Source organism: Falco biarmicus, chromosome 4 (assembly GCF_023638135.1).
Source record: "Falco biarmicus isolate bFalBia1 chromosome 4, bFalBia1.pri, whole genome shotgun sequence".
In the NCBI taxonomy this organism is placed as follows: Eukaryota; Metazoa; Chordata; class Aves; order Falconiformes; family Falconidae; genus Falco; species Falco biarmicus.
The window spans coordinates 1,189,885-1,214,832 of NC_079291.1; the positions used below are offsets into that span (position 1 = coordinate 1,189,885).

At 46.1% G+C, this 24,948-nt stretch overlaps 1 protein-coding gene across 2 annotated transcripts in view; it reads right to left on the reverse strand.

Moving 5' to 3' along the window:
• Nucleotides 1-24,948, reverse strand: part of RAPGEF5 (Rap guanine nucleotide exchange factor 5) — a 162,697-nt gene that overhangs the window by 59,977 nt on the left and 77,772 nt on the right. For both annotated transcript variants that reach the window (XM_056335689.1, XM_056335686.1), the window contains exons 10-11: nt 4,833-4,936; nt 4,406-4,494 (exon numbers count right to left, since the gene is read on the reverse strand). In XM_056335689.1, the coding sequence (XP_056191664.1) occupies nt 4,406-4,494; nt 4,833-4,936 (193 nt within the window). The remainder of the gene's footprint in view (nt 1-4,405; nt 4,495-4,832; nt 4,937-24,948) is intronic.

Below are 24,948 nucleotides of genomic sequence, written 5' to 3' on the forward strand. Positions count from 1 at the left end.
GCTCTTACCCAACATCAAAGCAGTGTCATTGGTGCAAGTGTAGAAACAGGATGGATTAAATAAAAGCAACCCTTACTGCACAGCACTTCCAGGACAAACTGACATGGTCTGAAGGCCCCTCCTAGATGCTAGGTCAGGATCCCAAAGCTAAAACTGCTCCTGTGTGTCAGGGCACAGTTCCCACTAATGAAAGGATCATGCACAGTCCCAGATAAGGTGACACAGCATGGTACAAAGGTCATTACTTCTTTCTTTTCCTATTCCTAAGAAATTCACACCATACTTACACCTTTCTGCATCTGTTTTATCTACATCGTGAAGAACTGTTCCCTTTTTCTGTCCCATTAACACTTCTCCAGGCCATCTTTTGTCATACTAACTTCTCCCCCCTTGCCACAATCCCTTCCACCCAGTTCACTAAAAATGGTACATCAGTTAAGACCGACACCATCAAGTTCCTCCAGACATACCATTCCTCATTCACATTCTTTCTCCAGATCTCCACTTCCCACTGCTGCTTGCTCTCAAAGACCTTCACAAATCAATCTCTTCTCTCTACTCATTCCCTAAAATGAACCCCACAGTAGGGAGGTGAAAGACATGTAGTGTCATCAGATGCGAAGAGGAAGATGATGTTCTGCTTCGGCGACGTTCTGCACTTAAGCTGCCTGAGAGCGGTGGCCCAGTGGCCAGAAGGATATGGTCTGGGGCATCCAGGCAGGCCTGGAGAAGTAGCAGTGGATGTCATGATCACTGTGTCATTCCAGAGACTGCCAAACATTGAATGTAACCACCACAAGGCAAAACGGCATGTTTGAATAGAGACCACCAGTCAGAGGATATTTCCAAGACCAGATCAAGATAACATCCAGAGAAGTAAATGCTGGTAATGCTCAAGAAATAAAAAGGTTTTGCAGAAAAGGATGACAATTCTGAAAGAAATGTTGTAGTCAGTGGGAAAGGACTATTGATCCTGAGAGGCTAAGATTTGGCCTCTTGGAGATTACTTGTTCAAATCCCCGTCCTTGATGAGGATTAGCCCAGGAGGCATGCCTTGCATTTTCTGCCTGGATATTGACATATTTAAAGTGTCTCACTCTGTTCAGTTCTTAAAACTTCAAACTGTCCTCTGAAGTACACACTAGGCAGACATCCCCCAGTGATCCCAACAACCTTAGAGATGACTCAGAGAAGTTGTTCGTCACAGAAATTTGAAATTTCCATCCATGTCATGGTAGGAAACAAGAACAGTCTTCTTGGGGGTTGGTACATTACAGGCTACAGTAAGTCAGCAAGATGAAATCTCTCCCCTTTCAGTTGGAAGCCTGGCAAATCTTTGTCACTGGCAAGCCCAAATTTAAGGTGATGCCACAAGAACTCACATACACTCCCTGGCATCACACATAAACCCTCAGTCATTAAACAGTTATTAAGTACATTAAGCTTAAAGAGTCTTGCAAACCTCAGGCTTCCAAGACATCCTTGCCTACAGAAGTCATCTGAGCAATAGAGTCCAGCACCCTCTTTAGCGTCCTCATTTGCTGTAACAGTGCTCAGCCACGTCAGACAATGGGACGACTCTTCTGGTCAGGTCCCCACCTGTTTATTATAGCAGAGGATGCCACAGCAGACTGCTTAAGGTATCTTGCTACAGGTTTAGCAGCAGCTGAAGGGAGCCTTGAGGCCTGGACTGGAGCCCAGCTAAATTTATTCCAGACCAGCCCCACAGCTTCCCTTTACTCACCCAGCTACAAACAGTACCTGCTGACTTGGGCTAAAAAATGGAGGATGGCTGGGAGCAATACATGGAGCATCATTCAGCCATGTCAGTGTTTATAAAAAGTGGTGCTCCGTGACCATGCTAGCCTCGGGAGATAGTGGATTTTTTAATTATTTTTTTTAATGACCACAGAGGGTTGCGGTTATGATTTGTTATACAAAGGCTAGGAATGAAAACATGCAGAGCATCCCTCCTTGGGAAGCAGTGCAAAGGGTCAAACAGAACAACAGTCCCCCATGCACCAGCGTATGTAAGAACAGCTCTTTCTCATGTTCTTTACAGACACAAATAAGCAAACTGGGCTGGGGGCTGCAGGGAAAGCAGGAGGCCAAGGAAGTCATCCTGGAATTGGCAAACTGACAGCAGGAGCAGCAGCTGGGTACAAGAACATCGTCCTTTTATGTTCCACAAATCTATGCCTGCTAAAACACAAGCCTGCGGGACTCTTGCGACATAACTGTCCTCTGAGATTGGCCAGACTGGAACTACAAAAAATACAAAGAACGGCAAATCCAAGCACACAAACAGCAGGATGCCTTCAGGTACACACTCAAAGATGTACACACGTACAGCCGATATGCCATACATCCTCATGTCAAATATCACTGAGTCTGCAAAACACAGCGATAAAAGCCATTACAGGGGCATCTGCCACATAAAACACTGGGAAACATAACTCCCAAAGTCTTCTATTTCGACAAAGTTCTGTATCACCAGATTAATCAAGTCAGAAGAAAACAGTACCTGAGGAACTACCCTTGAAGTGGAGGGCGACTGGGCATGCTTCTTTTGTGATGGCAAACAACTGAAGCCACAGCTACTTTGTTCTGTCCCCAGGATCAGGTTAACCTTGGCTACAGGGCAGAGCTAATTCTTTCTTTCTAAAAGGAGTTAGGATAAGGCACAAGAGGTGAGGGGAAGCCAATCAACCTTTAAATACATCGCCATCTGTTAACAACCAGTCAAGTAGTGGTTTAGCATTTGTTTTGAGGGCAGTTTACCAGCCCCTCTCTGTAACAATAAGAACAGGCTTAGGAACAGCCTCCCGGAGATGTGAGGGAGAGAGCGCAAAGAAGAATGAAAGAAAAGGTAGAACACGTGAGGATGTATACAGCATCTAATGCTTTATGTAAGGAGTGCTTTGTATTTACTAACACTAAAATATAATGCGTATCGCTAGTGAAAATTTCATTGTTTTCCAGCAAGCTCGTGATCTTAAAAAAAAAAACAAACAAGGAGATTATAAAGGCGGACAGCTAATGCTCCTTAATCTGCATATGATAAACATTAACGGGGAAACTTAATCTGGATCCAACATTTGACCTAAAGGGCCAAGGAAGGACCCTTACTACACCGCCTAAGAGCTGGCTCAAGTAAATTACACCCAGAACTAGTCTGCTGAAGGAAAACAATCGCAGCCTCTCTCTGCACTAAATATTAATGCCTAGGCAGACAAAAGCAGCACTAGGAATACCGTAATAATATCACCAGGAGACACTCTATACGTTTCTTCGGGGCATTCATACATCAGGGCTAGGAATATGCCTATTGTCCCACATTAAACTAATGACTTGTCCCGAGAACCCAATCCTGACATTCCTCTGGGAATTGCAGATGTTATTTCTATTTTCAGTCACTTAAAAGGATTAAAGTGTGTTTATTCTCAGTAATCTCATTTGTAGAGAGAGAGAGATACAGAGGCAGCAGGAGTATGCGTTTTAACCCTAGTGGGAACGATCAAACGCACAGCTCCATTTACTGCCAGCTGCCTTCCCCGGCTCTTCGGTGTTCCGGACCTCCGGAAAGTCTCACCAGCCTGGCCGCTTCCACTCAAACCATCTATGAATCGCAGCTTGCAGGCACTTTTGATAAACTGCCCCAGGAGCTCTTGGTGACAGCAAGCTGTTCATATAGCCAAGAGATCCAGCTGAAAATTAAACTGCACGTCAAGTAGCCCGATCAATATAATAATTGCTTTAGGCTGGAACAAACTACAATGTCTGTCGAAGACACACAAGTACAGCACCAGGCTACACGCTGTGCCTCGGGTTATGAGGAAATTTATAAGCCGTGCTTATGACACAGAAGATGAGCCGAATTGCCGGGCGGTGGCAGAACGGTAGTTAGCCCGGGGGCTGGAGTGCGCGGCAGGTATTCTCATCCCTGTAACAACAGCTTATGCTCATCCCCGTAACAGCCTGGCTGCGAGGGATGGCAGCCTCTGCCGAGGCGGCCGGTGCTACACGGAGCGGGCCGGCCCCGCGGCCCGGGCAGCGGCGAACGCCCAAGGCAAGAGGGGCTCAAGCTGCCGCCGAGCGCGCGGCTGCCGAGGGCTGCCCCGGCCGCCGGCGTCCCCGCTGCCGGCGTCCCCGCTGCCGGCGTCCCCGCTGCCGGCGTCCCCGCTGCCGGCGTCCCCGCTGCCGCCGCCCGCCCGCGGTCCCGCCGCCCGCTGCCCGGTTGAACACCAGGCCGGAGCGCGGCTCTCGGCCGGGGGTGCCCCGGAGCGCCCGCCCCGCTCTGCCGGCCCAGCACCGGGACCTCTTCCCCGCTCCCACCCCGCACCGGGGACGGGCGCTCCCCAGCCGCTGCGCCCATCCCCCCCCCCGCGCCCGGTTCGCTCCTTACCCGTCTCTTTGTCCTGGGCGGCTTCCAGGTGCAGGTCGCTGAGGAGATGCTCCAAAATCTTCTCCGGCGTCCCCGACACCACCACGTATCTGTCGGAAAGCAGAGAGTCCCCGGAGTCATCCTCGGTGGAAGACTGCGAGCGGCTGCTCCACTCGTCCTCCTCGTCCTCCTCGTCGATGTACTTGAAGTAAGGCACGTCGAAGGTGGGCAGCGGCCGCTCCCCGCCGCGGCCCGCCAGCGCCTCGGGCACCCGCACCCTGCCGCTCCCCATGGCGCCCCGCTCCCGCCGCGCCGCCCCCCTCAGGCGCGCCCCCCGGGGGCCATCGCCCTGCCGGGGGCCGCGGGCCGCCGCCCCGCCCGCTGCCGCCGCCGCGGAGCCCGGCCCGGCCGGCCCAGCCCCGCGCTCCCGGAGCCGCGGAAGCCTTACCTCCCGCGCCGCTCGGGGGCCGGGCTGCGTGACCACACCTTCCGCAGCACCAGCGCTGCGCCGGCCTCCTGCCGCGCCCGCTCGCCGCCGCCTCCATCGTCCGCCTTGGTGCGCAGGGGGGGGGAGAGCGACAGAGAGAGCGCGGTCAGTGCCCGCCGCCGGCCGGGGCCGCGGGCTCTGCCCGGCTGGGCTCGCTGCTGGGGGGGCTGCACTGGGGAAGGGGCTCCTTGCCCTGCGGGGCCGGGGGGAGGAACGGGCTGCGCTTTGTGAGCCGCGCTAGGCATCGTGTGTTGGATGTAAATTCGCGGGGGGGGCGGGGGAATGCGGTTTCCGTGCCCCCGAGGTGACGGCTCGCTCAGTTCCCAGCCGGCCAAACAGGGCAGGGGCAGGTAACAACAGCCCGAGAGCGGGGCGCGCTCCCGAGCACGCCGGTAACGCAGCAGCACAACACACCTTCCGCGAAGCATCTCCCCTGTACCTCAACAAAGGCGATAAAACCACTGGGACAGGCATGCGATGCGTGCCGCTCAGCGCCTCCGGAAATACTCCGCGTACAAATAAATCCCCCGCCCCCCCCCCCGCCTTTTCAACAACTTTTTAACTTGGGGAAACAAACCGCCCCACAGAAAGTTATGCGCAGTGACCGCCTCGCGTGTGAATCTCGCTGCGCTGCGGACACTGACGTTCTCCCCGGAACGGACGGGCGCACAACGACCACCCGTTCGTGCCCAGCCCGCCCGGCCGCCCCGAGCAGCAGAGGAGGCCCGGCTGCTGCCCGACACGGAGCGCTGCAACGCGGCGGCTGCCGGAGACCGGCTCGCAGCCCCCTGCCAGGTCCCGCCGGCAGCCTCCCCCACCGGAGGGTGAGCAACACGAAAGAGGCAGCAGGGTCAGTGCAAGTGCATCCACTAGCTGCTGTTCCTCTCGTTCTGACCTGGTTTACTTAAATCGTTTAGTATGTCAAACGCTCGTACAGATACTACTCAAGTGAGAAAAAACAGCGTTTGCGCATCAAGTGCACGGCATCCAGCAGTGACAAAGTCTTCAAGTGGGCTACAGACTGCTGAGGAACAGATCTTGGCAAAACAAGGGAAACAAACCACTTTATGATTCCTGTTTCTGTTATTTTATTTCCTATTCCAAGACCCAGCGAGACTGATTGCTGCTGCTGGTTGTCACTGTGGTGCAGGCATGTCCAAAGATTCAGCCCCTGCCCTGAAGAAGTTTTCTTTATCAGTAAACAACATGTAAAATTGATCTGCTAAATTTCTACAAGGTCAGATGTACAGGTACTGAGCCAATTAATGTCAGATATTCATTGTAACGCTCCCAGGGGACATTACTGAGCAGCCGCGTTACAGGAATACTGATGCATTAATTGTAATCTTCCATTTCACCGGCCATGGGTTTTTGTTGCCTACATATCTGAAAAGCTGCAGTGAAAGAAGCAGCAAAAGGGAAAGACAGGAAGAACAAGAAACAGGTGCAGCATTAAAGCCATTCACTAACAGAGAGGTTTACCCAAAGAAATAAACCTCTCCATTTCTGTCTTTTCTCTGGCATCCTCTAAACTAGCCCCGATCCTCATTTCCCTGTGCTCGCTGACATTCCAAATTGCAGTGCATACAGGGCATATATGTGATGCATAGTGCTGTTTATACAAACCATCTATTTCCACATATATGGGAATGGATTTTAAGCATACCTACATACATTACATACATGAGCAGCTGGCAGCAAGTCAACAGGGAGCACAGGGAGGGTGAAAGCTCTCTCATACTGAAAGGACATTAACAATGGTTGTTCTGGAAGACGGTGTTTCTCCTTCAGCTTCTCACCAAGCAGAAACATTTTCAAAAACCCTCTTGGGTGACTGTACGCAAATTAATTGCATAAAGTACCCCAACGGTAAGATTTTCATAAGGCTCTTCCTCTTGTCCTTGCTGTTTTATCAGTTTTGAGGAAGAGAAAAATCAATCTATTTTATCAGGAAAGACAAAAATTGTGCAAAATCAAGGCCAATCAGGTTTAGTTTGGATTTTCCTTACCTATAATAACTATTTCCAAAAGAGAAATTCATTTATTTTGCTATCTTCTTATAAAAATAATTTCACTTTAAGGGAAGAATTATTATTTCATTGAAATCCCACTTATGCACGACATTTTTAATGTTCAGTCAGACCCCTTAATCATACTACAAGCAGCAACAATTAATGCAAACAAAGCAAAACACAAAGACAAATCCTATGTATTTTCCCCGTTTTTACAAGTTCTGATTTCACTACAGATATTACTCTAAAATGACATCAAGGCACACTTCATTTATCAGAATGGTCCGTGAAATAATTAATTCTTTCTGGAAGAAAACCAGGCTGCTTGCAGCATGTTCCATCTAAACCTAGTGGCAGATGAAGAAAGCGGCCCCCAAGTGACAGCATCGTGCACTGAAGAGCAAGGCAGCACCCTAGCTGAGTCCCTAGAAGTCAGCAGGCTGACTCGGGGACATCCTCATCATACCCCCGATCAACAGCAAAGCCTCCTTTTTCAGACCTTTACGCAGCCCTTGCTTGAGCAACCTGCACCAGCCATGCAGGAGCACAGCGGCCCAGTGTTACCGTCTCATTTTACGGCTGCAAAGATGAATAGGGGCAAGGAGGAGATCAACAGCGGAATTGCGGTTCACTGGGGTGATGCTACACTGGCACCTTGCCTTTGAGCTCCCCACACTGTCTGTCTGACGTTTATTTGACTCCAGTGCAGAGGGTAGGGAACAACTCCCAGCTGCCTGGGTCAGAATATATTTGGACTTGTGCTTTCATAGAGGTGGGACAGGATTGTGTAGAGCACCAGGAATGCTGCAGAGGTGAATCACTGTCTCAATTCGCATGTGGCCATAAGCAAGTCACTCATGCAGACTCTCCCTGTCTCGGTTCTCCCTTCAAAAGCACCATTTGCATCCTGCTGGGATGTTAGAATCAGCTGCTGGTGCACACCACCCATCACAAGGAAATTTAGCTAGCATCCATGAAACTGTGCGTGGCAAACATTGAATTTCACATTTATTACAACTTTTAATTAATCATCTCTTGACAGCTAAACACAGTGCTATGAACCTCTACGTCACTTCCCAGCAGGAGTTTCAAGTAAACAGTAAGGCCCTCTGGACTCAGTGGATGTTCTAACCAATATTATGGTAAATTTTCCATTCCTCTCATCCATCTTCCCAATACTGAGATTAGCCGTTTATCTCCCAGGTAATATATTTTAACAGCAGACAAGTGCTACCTTTATTTTCATCATGAAAGGAACCCTGGGGTGGTATAAATATTTATATGATTATAAGAATGAAACAGCTGGAAGTCCTCGCTCAGCAGGCCTTAACTTCTGCAAGTTACGCTTTGCATCAGTAGGAATATGACCCTCTGAATTACCACCGGGGCAGAAGAAAGCAGAGGTATGTACGGTACTGCTGAAAATAGCCACAGTGTGCCGGCTTCCTTGTGCAAGACATTAGATTTCTGGGTTATTTGCAATTGGCAGGGAAGAATCTGACCTATGGCCAAAGGAACTGGTAACTTTGGCGTCAGTCAGGGATATTTCCATGTCCCTTGAATTCACAGAATCACAGAATGAACCACAGAACGGTTGGGGTTGGAAGGGACCTCTGGAGATCATCTCGTCCAAGCCCCTGCTAAAGCAGGCTCACCCAGAGCAGGTTGCACAGAATTGCATCCAGGTGGGTTTTGAATTATCTCCAGAGAAAGGGACTCCTCAGCTGGGCAGCCTGTTCCAGTGCTCTGTAACCCTCAAAGTAAAAAAGTGTTTCTTCATACTCAGATGGAACTTCTCGTGTTGCAGTTTTTGCCCGTTGCCCCTTGTCCTGTCGCTGGGGACTGCTGAAAAGAGCCTGGTCCCATCCTCTTGACACTCACCCTTAAGATAACTGATTACATTGATGAGATCCCCCCTCAGCCTTCTCCTCTCCAGCTACACAGCCCCAGCTCTGCCAGCCTCTCCTCACCAGGGAGGTGCTCCAGGCCCCTCACCAGCTCCGCAGCCCCCGCTGGGCCCTCCCCAGCAGCTCCCCGTCTCCCGTGACTGGGGAGCCCAGCGCTGGGCCCAGCACTCCCGATGGGCCTCACCAGCCCGAGCAGAGGGGCAGGATCAGCTCCCTGCACCCGCTGGCCACGCTGCCCCTAACGCGCCCCAGGCTCCCACCCGCCTTCTCGGCCACAGGGCCACCGCTGGCCCGCGGGCAACCGGCTGTCCCCCAGCACCGCCCGGCCCTTCCCCGCAGAGCTGCCCCCCAGCAGCCCACCCCCAGCCTGTGCCGGCGCAGGGGCTGTCCCTCCCCAGGGCAGGACCCCGCGCTGGCCCCTGTGGGACCCCATGAGGTCCCCTCCCCCCGGCTCTCCAGCCTGCCCAGGCCTCGCTGAGGGCAGCACGGCCTGCTGGTGTCCCGGCGGTTCCTCCCAGTTTGTGCCATCGGGAGACCTGCCGAGGCTGCGCTCCGTCCCCTCAGGTCACCGATGACCCAGCTGAACAGGACGGGACCCAGCGCTGACCTGGGGCACAGCGCTGGCTACAGGCCCCCGGCTGGGCTCTGCGCCGCTGGTCGCAGCCCCTGAGCTCTGCCCTCAGCCCGCGCTCAGCCCATCACTGCCCACCCGCCTGACCCACGCTCCTGAGCTTGCCCGGGGGCTCTGGTGGGGGACGGTGTCAAGAGCCTGGCTGAGGTCAAGGTAGGCACCATCCACCGCTCCCCTCATCGACCCAGCCAGTCATTCCGCCGTAGGAGGCTGTCAGGTTGCCAGGCATGGCTTCCCCTTGGTCAATCCACGTTGACTGTTCCTGGTGACCTTCTTTTTCTCCACGTGCTTGGAGCTGACCTCCAGGATGAGCTGTTCCATCACCTTTCCAGGGATGGAGGTGAGGCTGACCAGCCCATAGTTTCCTGGGTTCTCCTTCTTGCCCTTTTTGTAGACTGGCGTGACACTGGCTTTCCTCCAGTCCTCAGACACCCTCCTGTTCTCCATGCCCATCAAAGATGACGGACAGTGGCTCAGCAATAACGTCTGCCAGCTTTCTCAGTGCTCGGGGGTGATCCCATCAGGGCCCACGGGTTTGTGGGTGTCAGGTTTGCCTAAACGATCTCTAACCCGATCCTCCTCGACCAAGGGAAAGTCTTCCTGTCTCCAGACTTTCTTGCCTCCAGCATTTGGGGTTCCTGAGGTCCGGCCTCGGCAGCAAAGACGGCATTCAGTACCACCGCCTTCTCTGTGTCCTTTGTCACCAGGCACCCCTCTCATTCAGCAGCGGGCCCACATTTTCCCTAGTCATCCTTTTGCTACTGATGTACTTGAGGAAGCCTGTCTCCAGCATCTCTCCACATGCTTTTATTAAAAAGGGACCAGACCCAGAACTACCCCAGCAAACCCCAGATCCAGAGAGACTCTCACATTGCTGGCTTCAGTGGGTAAAGGAGTAATAGAGCAATTAAGAGGTAACTTATAAGCACCTATAAACTTAATGGAGCATGGAAAATCCAGTCTGCAGACAGATTTTCCTGCTGCCAAACAACCTAGCAAAGGCAAAGAGAATCTTCTTTGGGCAACACGCTACAAAGCAAACTTTACACAGGCTATCTGCTTCAAAATCACATTAAATAACAAAGAAATTCCCTCCTCTAAGAGTTACAGACGGCAGGAACATTTTGTTTCCATAGCACAATTTTGTACAACTGACTCAACGCTATCAGATAATGCTCATCACTTCTGCTGCTATGTCTTTTGATGCTGATGCCAGGGCATGGCCTTGAGAGGTACAGGAAAAGGCATACACAAAGGATTCCTGGGGCTGTTTGTGTTCTGAAAAAGAGACCACTCCCCTCAATGAATCCATGGAGCTTCCCTGCACACACGGATACACTTCCATGTAAAAACTGTGAAATACAAGAGTGGAGGCTGGAAATGGGTTCAGAAGCACAAGTGTAGAGAGGCTTCCACTGCAGTGCAGGGAAGTACTCAGATAACTGACAGAACAGGACAAAAGCCACAAAATGACAAGATCCTGATTTCAGAAGACTGATTGCTTTCCTGGACAGGTATTTTTTTGCTTTGATATTATAATCAGTTCCTGGTGCATATTACCCATGCAAAACAAGAATTACAAGAACGTGATTAAGACAGAAAGGTAGAGTCCGAAAACTGGAAAACACTGACTAGTATTCTTTAATTTAGATTCTTTTAAAACATAATAAAACTTTTTTTTTTCTTGACTAGGCCCTGCTCCATCCCTACAGCTCTGCCTTGTTCAGCACATGTTGAGGTCTTGCTCTGGGACTGGGTCCAAGCTGCGACAAAAGGTCCTTGTCTGTTGGGACCCTGCTGTACCCACTGCAAAGGCTGGAAGCACCTGCCTCCACAGTGTGACACTGAGGTCCCCAAACCCAAACCTGCCCACTGAGAACTAGTTTGAACACAGCAAAAGTTACAGTTACAGCTGCTTTAGCTCAGAGCTCTGTCCAGGCTCATTACATCCTACAAGCAGATCCTGGCCGTAAGAGCAGAGAGCTACAGCTGTAAAGGAAACCCTTCACGGCTCAGGCTGAAGCATGCTCAGAGCTTACTGAGCCTTCAAATATTAACCTGCAAAGCTCTAGAAACTCTTTACACAGCGTGTATAAACTGTATTTTTTGGCTCTAACTTGGGCCAGATTTGGGCAGATATTTATGAAGATGGTACAAAAAACCAAAGACTTTTCCCCAAAGGGATTTCAGATCCCACTTCAGAAGTATAAGAGGAAAAGAGCTTTTCAGAGAGCTACTGCCAGATTTTTTTTCAACAAAGCAGAACAGTATTTACCCCTAACCTTTTTCTCAGCAGCTTCTGAAACATGTTGGCTGCATTTTTCATTAAAAATTTAAATAGGCTGAGGCAGACACCTTTCAAAATAACCAGATAAGATGCAACAACTCTTAGAAGCAATGGAAAATGAAGTCTTACAACGTGAGGCATTTGCCAGTGCTGGTAGTAGACAATGAGATGAGTTCTGGCTATAAAATACAAACATATTTATATCACAGACATGAAAGAAAGTACAACCCCTCCCTCAACATTCTATTAACATCTCCTCCTGTAAGAGACACTTTTTCAGACAGCATCTATCAAAGACTAAGATGATTGCCTGCTTACACTTCACTCTGTTTTCCCCTGGAATCTGTCATTGTGGAAACTGCAGAATTAGATTTAAAGTCACCAAAGCACAAACAGATGTACAAAAATGACTCTATTCTTTAAAGGCTATTCCTCTTTATTTTCCAAAAATGAAAATGAAAACACATCACAATTAAGTGGAGATGGATGACAATATATCTGATCTCTGTGGATAATCCATTTCAGAATATGTTGCTGTATTTCGCAGAGTTTTGAGAGAGACCAAAATCTGCATTAAGAGGTTTGATTCTCTTTCAACTACAGCAGGAGAAAAGCATTCCAAAGTCCCCAGCACAGCTTAACCCAGCTATATAAGCAGGAGACCGGTATTTTTTCTGTGGTGGCTACCCTCTTTTTATTCTAGAAAGACAAAACCAAATATGAGCTAGTACTCTACCTCTATTTAAGATACCACAGCACAAAACATTTTCAGTGGAACTGCCTACCTTGTAGTTAGTTGCATGATAACCACTTTTTCCAGATTTCAAGGGGAAAATTACCTTACAGGACTGCAGGAACATCAACAGCAGCTTTTCATATCACAATTCTTAAGAATCAAGAAAATTCTTACATGAGGCTGTGTTATTTTATATCACTATAAAATACAGCTCATAGCATATACATATTACATTTTATTATTTTTCTCATCCAATGAACTTTTCTCAGGTTCTTCTTTGTACTCTGGTATTTTTTATTTCCTTCTGCAGTTGCTAAATCTACCTTCATAAACATGCACTAATTCACTGTATACTGAGAGAAACAGAAATCCACCAATGACAAAACATAAAATACTTTAAATGATTTGACCACCATGTTCCCCAGTAAAGGGCACCCAGGGATCGTACCAAAACTTCCCGCTGGTCTCACGCTGAGCTATCGGTCTCAGAGATGAACAACAAAGAGCCGATATTTGGCTCAACACAACCACCTCTGAATTTATCAACTTTGCAAATGGTGATAAAATAAGCATGAGCTACATCACAGAAAAAAAATCAAAATCCTTTGTTGCTGAAGCCGATTTTGAATATTGCATCTGATAATGCACAGAACAAGCCCTTTTAGAAAAACTGTTGGTGCTGTCATCTGCATACTGAGTATCTGCGGCAAAGGCAATGTTAATAACAAGTTACCCTTGTAGAGGGGTCAAAAGGACAGTGCTGGTAAGACACAGATGACAGACAACAGGCATCAGGGAAAAGATTAATATCCCTACACAGTCATACATCAAGGAACTCAATTTTTGCCTGTAATCCCAAAACTGCTGAGAGTAGGATTATTTCTGCTTTCCCTATTACTAAGAAGAAAGAAACTGCTCATGGGAATAGGGCACTGCTAAATGCAAGTCCTTATGTGAGCAGAAAGGCTGTGGTTAGGTCCTAGGGCAAAAAAAATAAAGCTTAGCCTCACGATGTTCCCAAGCAGTGGTCCCACCGCAGGTGAGGTTGCGGCTTCATTGTGCAGGCAACTTAAAAAAACATGAAAAAAAAATCTATGTAGCTCAAGAAAGACAAAAGGAGTGACAGAAGAGGACCCTCACATGGCATTTCATTGCAGATTAGTAGCAAGAAATGCCCTAAATTGAGACCAAATTGTCTGTACCCCTGACTAGCCTCCAGTTACCTCCAAATATCACCATTTAAGGTGAGTGCACTTTTACAGAACAGGCTTTAATGAAAGGAAACAATATGTCTAACACAGGGAAAAGGGCACACTTTCTAAAATGACATGAAAAAACTCATTACTGGTGTCACAACCACCGAAGTAACGATATCATAACCTTAACACTCCACAACTCTTTGTCAGCTAATGAAAAATGTCTTTTTAAGACGACTGAAGGCTATGCATGTTGGTTTTCCATTTCTTGCAGCACATGCTCTTCAAAGCTCTTAGTAGGTACTTTTGACAGCCTGACAGAGAGCTACTTCCTTGGCAAGGACAACCTAGGAGACGTTCTCTCTGTAACCATACAACAGCAGAGGGGAAAAAAGGGGGAGGGAGGGAGGAGAAAGAGACAAAAGACACGAGGAGGGTATTAATATTGTTATCATTCTCTCACAGCTGCCAGGGCAGCACTTACTTCAAAAACACCAGGATATGGAAGAATTGCAGGCCTGGAGCATGCGTATTTGTAGAAAAACCTGCACCACACCAGGGCAAATTAACGTGACTGTAGAACAAAAGAAGCAGGTACCAACCGTCCCTTGCAGTGCCCTTGCAATTAACATGCTGGGGTGTGGAGCTGGCTGGAAATTTTCCAACGCAACTTTTTTTAAAATGTGGATTTACTACAACTCAAACAGTGCCAAAACACATCAGTTCAAACAAAAAGCACCCTGCCAGGCTCCCTGCACCGCCTGCAGTACTGCCCACCCAGGCTGGCAGGGCTTCTGCATCCCCTGCCCTCCAGGAGCTCATCAAGCCTGGAGGTCCAGGTCCCAAGGGAAGTGGCAGGAAAATTAAATCTCGATTTCTATCCTAAGAGAGTTTTGCAATTGTACTATTTTCATCCGAATGGAAACTTCCCCTGCCCCCCACCCCCCAGCCCAAGAATGTAAAGTTTCCTGTAGGACAAAAATTCAAACGCCAGATACAAGTATCTCATTTGCCTATAGAGTAGAATAGAATAGAATAGAATATGTAGATGAAGCAACAGTTTGATCCCACAGCTACAGAAGAGTGTCTTCCAGTGACGTCAGTGGCAGCGGATCAAGCCTTATCTGCCCTGAAAAGTATGAGGGAAATAATATAAAAAGTGCAGGAGTGCAGGACTTACATCTTGGTCAGGAAGGGGCAGGAGTGCTGAGGATTTGAGGAGGACTGCAGAGTTAACCTAGATACCCCAGGACTGATAAAATATACTACTATTACCATACACCTCAGGGAAAGAAAAACAGAAGATGATTGACTAGATATACAGAAGTTATACTTGAGAATAATCTTAACATCAGAAGAGTGAAATTCTAGAAATTACTGGGGTATGAGGGGAACTAGGTAACAACCTGATTAACATCTAGCAGGGCTGGAACTTGGCTTCTACGGCAGCCCCCAGACAGTTTTCACACAAGAACGAAAACTGCAGCTCACTGACATTAGAGGATTTAATTTATTAATGTAGACTAATATTCAACTTTGTAAGGACACGTGTACAAAGGCCTTACAACCTTTATAATGGGTATAGCGATAAATAAGGTCTCCTGCAGGAATGAGAGAGAGATGGCAGTAAATATATGACACTGTCAGCGTTATATTGCTCTAATTACCCGTGTTGGACACATACGGCTTCTAAGTCAGACAGACAAGATTGCTGATCTCTTTCTTCGCCTTTCCCTCCAATTTATACTTGCTGTGAAGTGAAATATTATTTTTAAAAAACTGACATTACTTACTACCTACCAAAGCAACCTTTCTCTCTTGCCTTATGTCCATAGCACCTCTCAATGCTGCCAGTGCCGTTACTCCAATAAAAATAAAATAAAATACATACTCTATCCACATTATATGCTACAATTCCAAACTAGGAAGGCTAAAATTTGTCTAATAAACTGAGGTGCTGCTCATTACATTTACCACTGTAAGGCATGTATCTTTTTGTTGAAGCATTATGCCCACAGAAGGATTCAGCTGAATTTTCACAAGTGAGTACTCAGCAAAGGCCAGGAGCTGGTTCTGGCCTTGCAAAAGCCTTAAGATAAACTCTGAAACTGAGAACACTATATAAAGCTCAGACTCATTCTCAGGAACTCCAGAATTAAACTCTTTCAAATGCACTGACATTTAACACAGTCTTCAAACAGCAAGTGTGAAAAAGCACTGAGTAAAGGAGTAAAAAAAAAATATATATCTAAAGCTAATGTTTAAAATAAACCAAATGTATTTAACTTCTAGCCCAACAGTAGATGTCACAAAGTAGAGTGCACATTCTGTGTTTTGGTGGTTGTTTTCAACTAAGTTAGATACAATGTAGTGATTTCTTTCAAGAAAAGCATGAATCACTACAACTACAGTTTTCTTGGGTTTATTTGATGGTTTTAACTCCCTTCAAAACAGGCTGAAATGACCAGCCTTTTAACTAATGCTTTCTAATTCATTCATTTCAATCATTCAAAAAATAGATAAGCCACTAATCACTCACAGATTTGATAATGTATCCTAAGTAGACAGCAATGCGTAGAGCATGCAATCAAGCTGCTAAAAAGAAAGGAAAGAGGAGTTAGAAGGAAAAATAGAACTCAATTCTTCCACCTAATAGCAGGAGATTTGATTCTGCATTTGTTTTGTAGGATGCTCACTGATGTCAATGAATAGTCTACTAAAGAAATGAGAAAAATCAGGCTGCTTCTGTACAGGATGCTTTTTTCTAACTTTACATGCACAGGAGCAAATTAAAGGCTTCTGGGTTAGGTTTTTTGTTCGTTTTTTTGCTTTGGTCCAAGGTTTGCTGTCCACATTTAGCAAAAGTAAAAAAGAAAAGAATAAGGGAGGTGAGAAAGAGCGAGTTAACAATTAACTAGCTGTTGTCATCAATAATTCATTCAAAAGTGGAGGTTACAGCACACAAATAAAGAAATCTTATTGAAAAATTACAAGGAAAAGAAGAAAAGTGCTTTTTTTGTATGCCTATGTAAAGAATAATATAAAATGATAAATTTAATTAGATTTTCAGTATTGAAGAAAACTGAAGTGTCACAAACAATAAAAATTACAAAAAAATATACAATGCCAATCATGACATTTTGAAGTAGCACTTCGTATTTCTCCCATTTTATGATTTTAAGTAATCACATATTACATTACTTTTATTTTGTTCTAGATAGAATCACGTACCTGCTTCTTAACTAGCTATGTGCTCAAAAAATTATTTCAGTACGAATGCTGGCAGTTTCTCTTCTTTCTTTAGATAACACAATTGTGCCCAACTTTGGGAAGGAGGTAGGTTAGTTACACCGAGGGCAATCTCACCATTTATTCAAGTTTTGGAATGCAAAATGCATGTTACCATGGGAACTGATAAATTACATGGTATCTGCAATAAGATGCAAGGCATCTTGAATAAACACTTATCTGTGCACTTGTGTGGCCTCCTCCACACAGAATGGTTCCTTTGTGGAGGAATGAGTGCAGAAGCACGGCAGAGTCCAGATTTCACTGTCTCTTCTGCAAAAAGTTGATAGAAGTATTTTAAAATGTTATTTTTACATGGGGTGACTTAACCAGATCTATCATTAGCATAGGAGAAAATACTGAAAAAAAGGTCAAACATTGTATGTCTTGCTAGGATTTGCCTCAATTAAGACCGCAAAACCTTACAAATGACCTCTCAAACTCATTTAGTGCTCTGGCATCAGAAGACCGTTCGCAACAGCACGGGACAGCAAAGCCTTCCTAACAGCGTGAAGAGCTGCCAGAGGTGCAGCAGCACATCGCCCTGGGGCAGCTGGAGCTGTTACCGCCTCCGGCCACCTTCCCCATCCTTCCGATGGATGGGGCCATCCCCAAAACAAGGACATCTGATCTACCCTTGCATCAGCCCTGAACCAGGCTGCTGCCTGTCTTGCTGCACTCTGACCCGAGCAGCAGCAAACATCCAACCGCTCCCTCAGATCGCCTCCCCGCCTCCCCGCTCTTAAGAAGACAGCTCCCCAGAACAACCCCCAAACCGTACTGCTCTTCTGCGAGCCCATCCTAACGTATCAAATACCCATCAGTTGCTGGGCTTTGACTGTACATCCCTCCTGGCCTTTTCTGGCTCTTCTTCTTCAGACGCTGTCATGCCCACACAAAGGCTCTTTCCACATCCTTTTGATTCACCTTGAGAAGCAACACTGACAGCAGATTCCCCAGCAATGTCCCTTGGATCACTACCTTTTTCCTCCCTCAAAATATCTCCTCCTTCTTGAATTCCTGAGCAACCTGTGGTGTTATCTATAGGGAGAGGCAGAGCACTTCGCCATGATGCCACTTGCCAGCTTCTGATATTACACTGTGTCCACAGTGGTTTCTTCAGCCAGCAAGGGCTCCTCTTGGAGATGCAAATGTCTACTGACTCACAGCTTCTCCTGATCCCGTTCTCCCTCACGCTACATCCCATGACTGTCAGACAGCATAGTACAGACTACTCAGACACTGCCAACACCTATGTCACCCAAGAAATATCAAAACTCTCAGTATTTGAAAGGCATATCGATGTGGTGCTTAGGGACATGGTTTAGTGCACAGTGTTAGGTTTACAGTTGGACTCGATGATCTTAAAGGTACTTCCCAACCTAAATGATTCTGTGATTCTACATATTCCCCATCCCGACCTACCTTCCCTTATTTCTGACTTTGATTCCTTCCTGACCTTCGTAGCTTTGTACAAGTTACATAGCTTTCTACAGGTTTGTACTCTTTTTGTATATAACCTTGAGCTCTCATCTAACATCTTCTTACTCAGGAAATTATTTTTATGCCTTATGTCTCAGAAAGTCACCCTATCCCCTAAGCCCTTCCAGTAATACTTCTTAAACCTGTTTACTTTGTCATTGCTGGGCTCTTCCTTCCCACCTTGTTGGTCATTTGCTATTTGACCTGAACCTTGACAGGTAAGGAGATGCCGTGGGTGAATTAGAGACATGCTCTGGAATTCATCAGCTGTCACAGAGCATTTGAGTAAAGGAAAGATAAAATGAGATGTGTGAACAAATGACCAGGTCTTAACTCCCTAATAGAACCCTGTGGAGAGGGTTACAATATCCAAGTACTCCAGGGAAATAACTAATGATCCTTTCTTCAGTTCAGTCATGTTTCAAGAAGCAATTGCCTGAGTTACTAAGTGCTTGAGACTGCCTCAGTAATTGCAATGATTTATTTTATGCATCATTATAACTACAGCACTAGGTCAGGAGGACTTGTGCCTTCTAGATGCCTGGAATTTTAACACAAGCATTGGAGGATTTTGCGACTGCAATCAGAAACACAGAGACCACAATGATTTGACCTGGGGGGGTGGGGGGGGGAGAACAAAGTCTAAAATCCTTGGTATATAAAACATTAGGTTTCTGTTAGATTTTTAATAAAATGAATGATGTTTTCAGCTGAGCCTAAGCAGAAGTTGCTGATTTTCCTCTGCTCCCTTAAAATGCAAGTGATAACAATCTAATGTTCCTCAAGATCTTTGTTAGGATTTTTATTTTTTTTCCAGTGTAAGTAATGAATGTGCCATTTACAGTGTAACTACCCACTCAGTAAAGACAAACCCTGTTTTCTCTGTCTTATACCTCTATCTACTCCAGAAGAAACTCTCCCTGTGCAAAGCATGTTTCTTCCTTTACCCCAGCCTGCACTGGTGCAGTGGCTGTCTGTTAACAACCAGCAGAGAGGGTAAGACCTTAGGCTTGTGAGCATTTACTTGATGTAAGAAGTATGTTTACACATAGCTACTCACCTGGCCTACCAAAATAATGCTGTGCCAAAGGATATTTTGTGAGGACACACACCCATTGTGCAGGTGGATAAGTTTGCATAGCAACGAAAGGGTTTGAGCAGCAGCTTCTCAGGCATCCCCATCGTCCTGACGTTACTTAAACCCTGTTCCCCAGTCACCTTTCCTTTTAGCTATGTGAGGCTTCACTGGCACGGAAGGACCTTTTTAGGACAACGATAATTTAGAGTGCTGTCATCACCAGAAGTTTCAGGCTATTTGAAGATCTTGAAGACCATTCCCTTCCTCCCCCACAAACTTCAAACTGCTCCCCCATGGTAACTGAAGTAAAAGCATTGCTAACCTTCAGCGCTGTTTTTCCAATTACTGTGTTTCAAGGTTAGCAATGTCGAAAATAGTAAATCAACCCAGTTTTCAAGGTCAGAATAAGAATCACAGCAACGATAGTCCACAGTGGCGTTCATTCATTTGGTATTCGAGACACATTCTTTCTGAATATCAAATCACAAAATCATTGCCAATTAATCAGATTTTAAGCTTTAGCTTATTAAATATTAGACTATGCTAAAAATGAAATGCAGGCGTTTATTTGATCTTATTAAGATGTTTCTGTACAGCATGATCTAATCCCCTAATTATCTATATCTTTGTATTATCTCAATTGTTATTTCAATATAAGTAAATTCATAACAATCCATTTTAATGGAAAATATTCATATACTAAAAAGTGCTAAAGCAATGCAAGTAGAAAACCTGAATGTCAAGATGCTAAAAATGAAAATGTTTCTCTACATTGTGTGAGCCAGGAAAGCAAGAGCTCACATGACATTTGGCAGTGATTTTCCATGATGAAGCAACTCTTTGGGGCTTTCATTTTCGTAAAAGCCCTAGTCTATTTAGAGCTAGCTCCTAGCTCCTTGCCCTTAACAATGCAGTACAGATAAAGTTCATTAAATATATTGTCTAAGGTAGGAAAACCAAGTTTTGCTCTAGCAAGCACTTAATGTGTGCATGGCAAATCGGAAGGAAAAAGTAAAAAGGACTGGAACAAATTATTTGTTATAAAAGCAAAAGTGGTACGGGCATATTGGTATTACATGTTGTGCTGCATTAGCAAAATTGCTCAAATGAAGAATCCCCAGAATGGGAAGTATTATTAGATCGTAATCAATAGGATTTTTTTCAAGTAGGCTGGGCACCCAACCATTTGACGCAGGTCTCTTCCATGCACGAGAGCACTGGAATACTGGAAACCGCAGCTTTAATGAATTACGAGCAAAATGGCAAATGCCTATGATTTTATATATAATTTTCACTTATAATGGTCAAGCAACTTTTACAGCTTTTCAAAACTTCTGCCGGAATGCTAAACCTTTGTTTCTTCTTACAGCAGGTAAGACATGACTTTCTACCATAATTAAATTACTAAATTGCCTTTTTTTTTTTTTTTACTCTTTCTGTTCTTAGGGGATCCTTAATACATATTGAACATCACACAAATTAAAAACTAATAGGATTTTAAAACAGTTATATGCATGATTTACTGTATAGCTTTTGTCTTATACAAGTATTTACTATGTACATGTCACTGCCATGAAAACAGTGTGTCAACTGATAAGCCAGCAAATCTTAGACAGAATTTAAGTGCATTACTACAGTGGCTGAAAAAGGAAAATTATGTAGTGGAATTGTAGCCTTTTTCCCTACACAGTACGAAACAAAGTTTTGCACCAGGGAAGAGCCAGTCGTACCTGTACGTACACATATGTTACCTGCGTGATAGCTGAGGGTGGGAGAGTGAGAACAGATGAGTTACAGGGAGCATACGGCCACCCAGTGCAAGAACAGAGCAGCTCTGCTGTAAAATTGGAACAGTTTCTGCATACACACCTACAAAGAAATATCTAAAATGGAATAAGAGAGGCAGATTTTTAGGGGTCTCCTGAAATGAAGGCTATAGCTGCTCCTCTGGGAAAAAAAAAAAATTATTAAGGGCCACCTTTAAGAAAGTATCCGATTTGGGGGTACCCTATCTATAGCATCCTTCAGCCAACCAGTGCAACCTAACTGCTCAAACACCACATCTGCTTGGCAGCGTCCTGAGAGCCTACGTTCACAATGCTCCTGAAAGCAGGGAAGCGGCACTTCCATATACAAATGAGGATCTGAGACACAAAGACGTTCGGTCATTAGCCCAAGGTCTCAGAGGAAGCCCACACAGGATGGGGAGCTTCTGAGTCCCTGTCGGACACCCCAGCTCCACCACCCACCCTTCCCCTTCAGGAAAGCAGCTGTGGCAACGGGTACCTACAACTGTTATCTGCAAGATAACCCAGCGAAGGGACAGCCTGCATCTATCACTTCCTCCACCAGCAGGCACTGGATGGAGAGCAGGGGAAAGGTGACCTTCACAGCCCTGATGTCCCTGAGGCAGGGGCACAGGAATTTGTATGGGTCTCAGTTGTGATGCCAGAGATTCAGGTTTCAACCTGAAGAATGGAAAAGGAGGTTGAAACTTTTCAGAAACTGCTAGATGAAAACTCGATGCAATCTGAAGAGAGGAGGAGGAGGAGGAGGAGTGGGAGTGGAGTGTCAGAACAGATGGGTCACCAGGAGAAAGCAGCTTCTTTCTGTTACCAGCTGAGACTGTGTGTAAATGACTGGTTATTTCTACAGTGTGGAAAAAGGTTCCATAAGTAGTCCTTGTAAGTGACCAGCTTTGCTTTTAGCAAGGTTTGCAGTCTGTTTAATGAATAAACACATACAGCACATGCATACACAGGCATCCATCTCTACGCAAGGAGAACTGAGGGACCACAAGCACCTCAGCTTTCTTGGTGGAGGAAGGTTCTGCCATATCCTTGCTGAAGTCCTGAGAAAGGCCCCAGATGCAGGATTGCCACCTGCAACATGCAGGATTTGATGGGTTCCCACTGGGGCACTGGGCACTGCTCAAACTCCTCTGGAAAATCTTGCAATGCCAATGATAAAGCAGTGGGACAATCCTCCACGTGGGCTTAATTTACTTCTTCTGCCTCTGCGGGAAATAGGAGTAAAGAACTCTCTGCAAAGGGAGTTTTGTTTAGAAGCCACATGCTTCTTTTACACAAGTTCATCAAATCTAGGAAAGAAAAAAGAAATCAATATAGCCCAATGATTAGCTCACTATAGGTACTGCGTACAGACTGACAGATTGTTTGGACAGACTGAATCAATGTGTTGATTCCATTGAAAAGATTCAGGTTTCACACATGAGGAGACAAAGCCAGCGTGTTGGTACACTTTCCAGCTATTTGCCATCCACAGAGGAAAACCCAAGCCTGAATGTGTCTGTTTTTTAGCTCAAAGCTTGAACAACCAGGCTTTGCATATGAGAGCTGAAATCCTGACCTCTTCACTCCAGCCAGCTCTGATTAGTGTCTTCTCCTCTGACCCTGACCACATCAATTCTCTCTATTAACCTGCTAAATATGGCCAAATAGCAAACACTGCAAACAGTAAATCAATCTAACAGTTGTATTTGTATCCACATATATGTTTTAAAGGTTTCTGTAGTGAATAAACCCCTACTTGAAATACCAAAAGTATTTTGTAAAAAGGCCTAAACTGATATTGTGTTCATTGAACAAATGTTAGTGCTCTACAAAAGGGAAAAGACACTGTTGTATTGCAACCAAACCAAAAAGGTGATGCATATTTACATTCTGTGCTTGGGTCCTACTCTGTGGAAAGAGCAGGTTCTTTTTTCCCTTCCAGCACCGGGCTAAGGAGAAATGCTGCTCCTGACAAAGCACGCACAGGTCTGCTCCCCTCACCTTCCAGAGAAAATGGGGACAAATTAAGGGATGGTGCTCTCAGTCCAGCCCCTCCAGGTGAGACAGCAGTGTCAGCCAGGCTGGTGGGGGGACAGAGCTGATGCACAGCAGCCAACAAAGGGATGTGAGCTGTATGCCTTTCCCTTGATCAAAAAGGGCAGTGTAGTTCAGCATCACCCCCTGTTCAGGGCTTACCCTTGTTCAGAGCTTGGAAATTCATCTAAGACGTGATTTTCAGCAAGCTGTTAAAGGAAATACCATCTGCTACTCATGCTCTTCCTGAGTTAGGTCATTCTATTATTTTCCCAATCACCAAATGAGGCTAAAGTACTTTTTCCTGCAACCAGCAACTGCTGCCGCTCCCACACGTCACAGCCTTCCCTGCCTGGATGTGCACGTTCCAACCAGTGACAAAAAAAGCAGGGGACTGACTGTCTGCCACATGGTATCAGAAAATATGTTCGAGGAAGGCCGCAAGGTCATTGTTAATTTCAAACCCTGTTTCATGTCTCCACATGAAACATCTAATTAAAACTTTTCACTGGGTAGTTAAAATGAAATCCACGCATATGCACTTGAGACCTCATTTTCATGTGCTGTGAATTAGAATATAGGAGGTGCTGCACACAGCAGTAGGAACACTAACCAAGGAAGGAGAGGGGAATACCTGCTTTGATTTAGAGGAAGACAGTCAGCAAAAATACCGCTAATCGCCTGGGTTTTCATTTCTTTGCTCTTTGTGCTGCCACATGCAACCAAGAAAAATGAATGCAAGCAGTGTATTAACTGCTACCAAATCAGCATTCTCCACAGGTGACTGCATGTCAAGCACATCTTGCAAAATGCCACCACCTTCCAAGGCTATGACACGACAAAAGCATTAGACCCTAAGGGCTATACTCTGCTCTTACCAAAAAATACCTATCAACATCAGCAGGAGCCGAATTAAGCTTTAAAATGCAGACACGGTGAGTGACAGAATGGCCAGAGCAAAAGGACAAGGTCTGGAGTTTTTAGGGATGTCTCATGATTAAAATAAATCCTGGGAAAAAAAGAAGCCTGCAAGAAACGCAAGGTCAAGTTGCCCTTTCTTGCTACGGAAGAGGCTTCAGCAGTGGAGGCAGAAAGAGACACTATACAGCTGCCCCTTTCCAAAAAGTCCCCAGTGCAGACAGCCTGACTCTGGCACAGGGGAGGCAGCTCAATATAAGGAAAAGGCTGAGTCTTCACACTGGCGTGCTCCAGGTAGTCTCCAGCGCCTGCCTACAGCGACAAATACCAACAAATGCTGGTAGCATTTGTTCCAGTGAGGTCCTGACACAGGCTGTCGGATCTCCACAGAAAGCTGGGTTGCTCTGGCAGCCGGGGAGGGCTGTGGTGCCAGCCCAGCAGCACCTGAAATCAAACGTGACCCCACTGACTGCAGAGCACCCTGCCACTGAACAGCACTGACCTTAGCATAGACCTGCAGATTTTAGTAAAGAGTTTGCTCTGATGCAGCTTCTACTCCAAACAGGACCAAAGCTTGCCATGTGGAAGCGTGTTGACCTGTTTAACGACACTAACCACACATGTTCTGCATTACTGGCCCAATCTCCACTTCAATGAAACTGAAGATTCTTCCTGAACTTATTTAGGAGGATAGGGGGGGAAAAAAAAAAAAAAA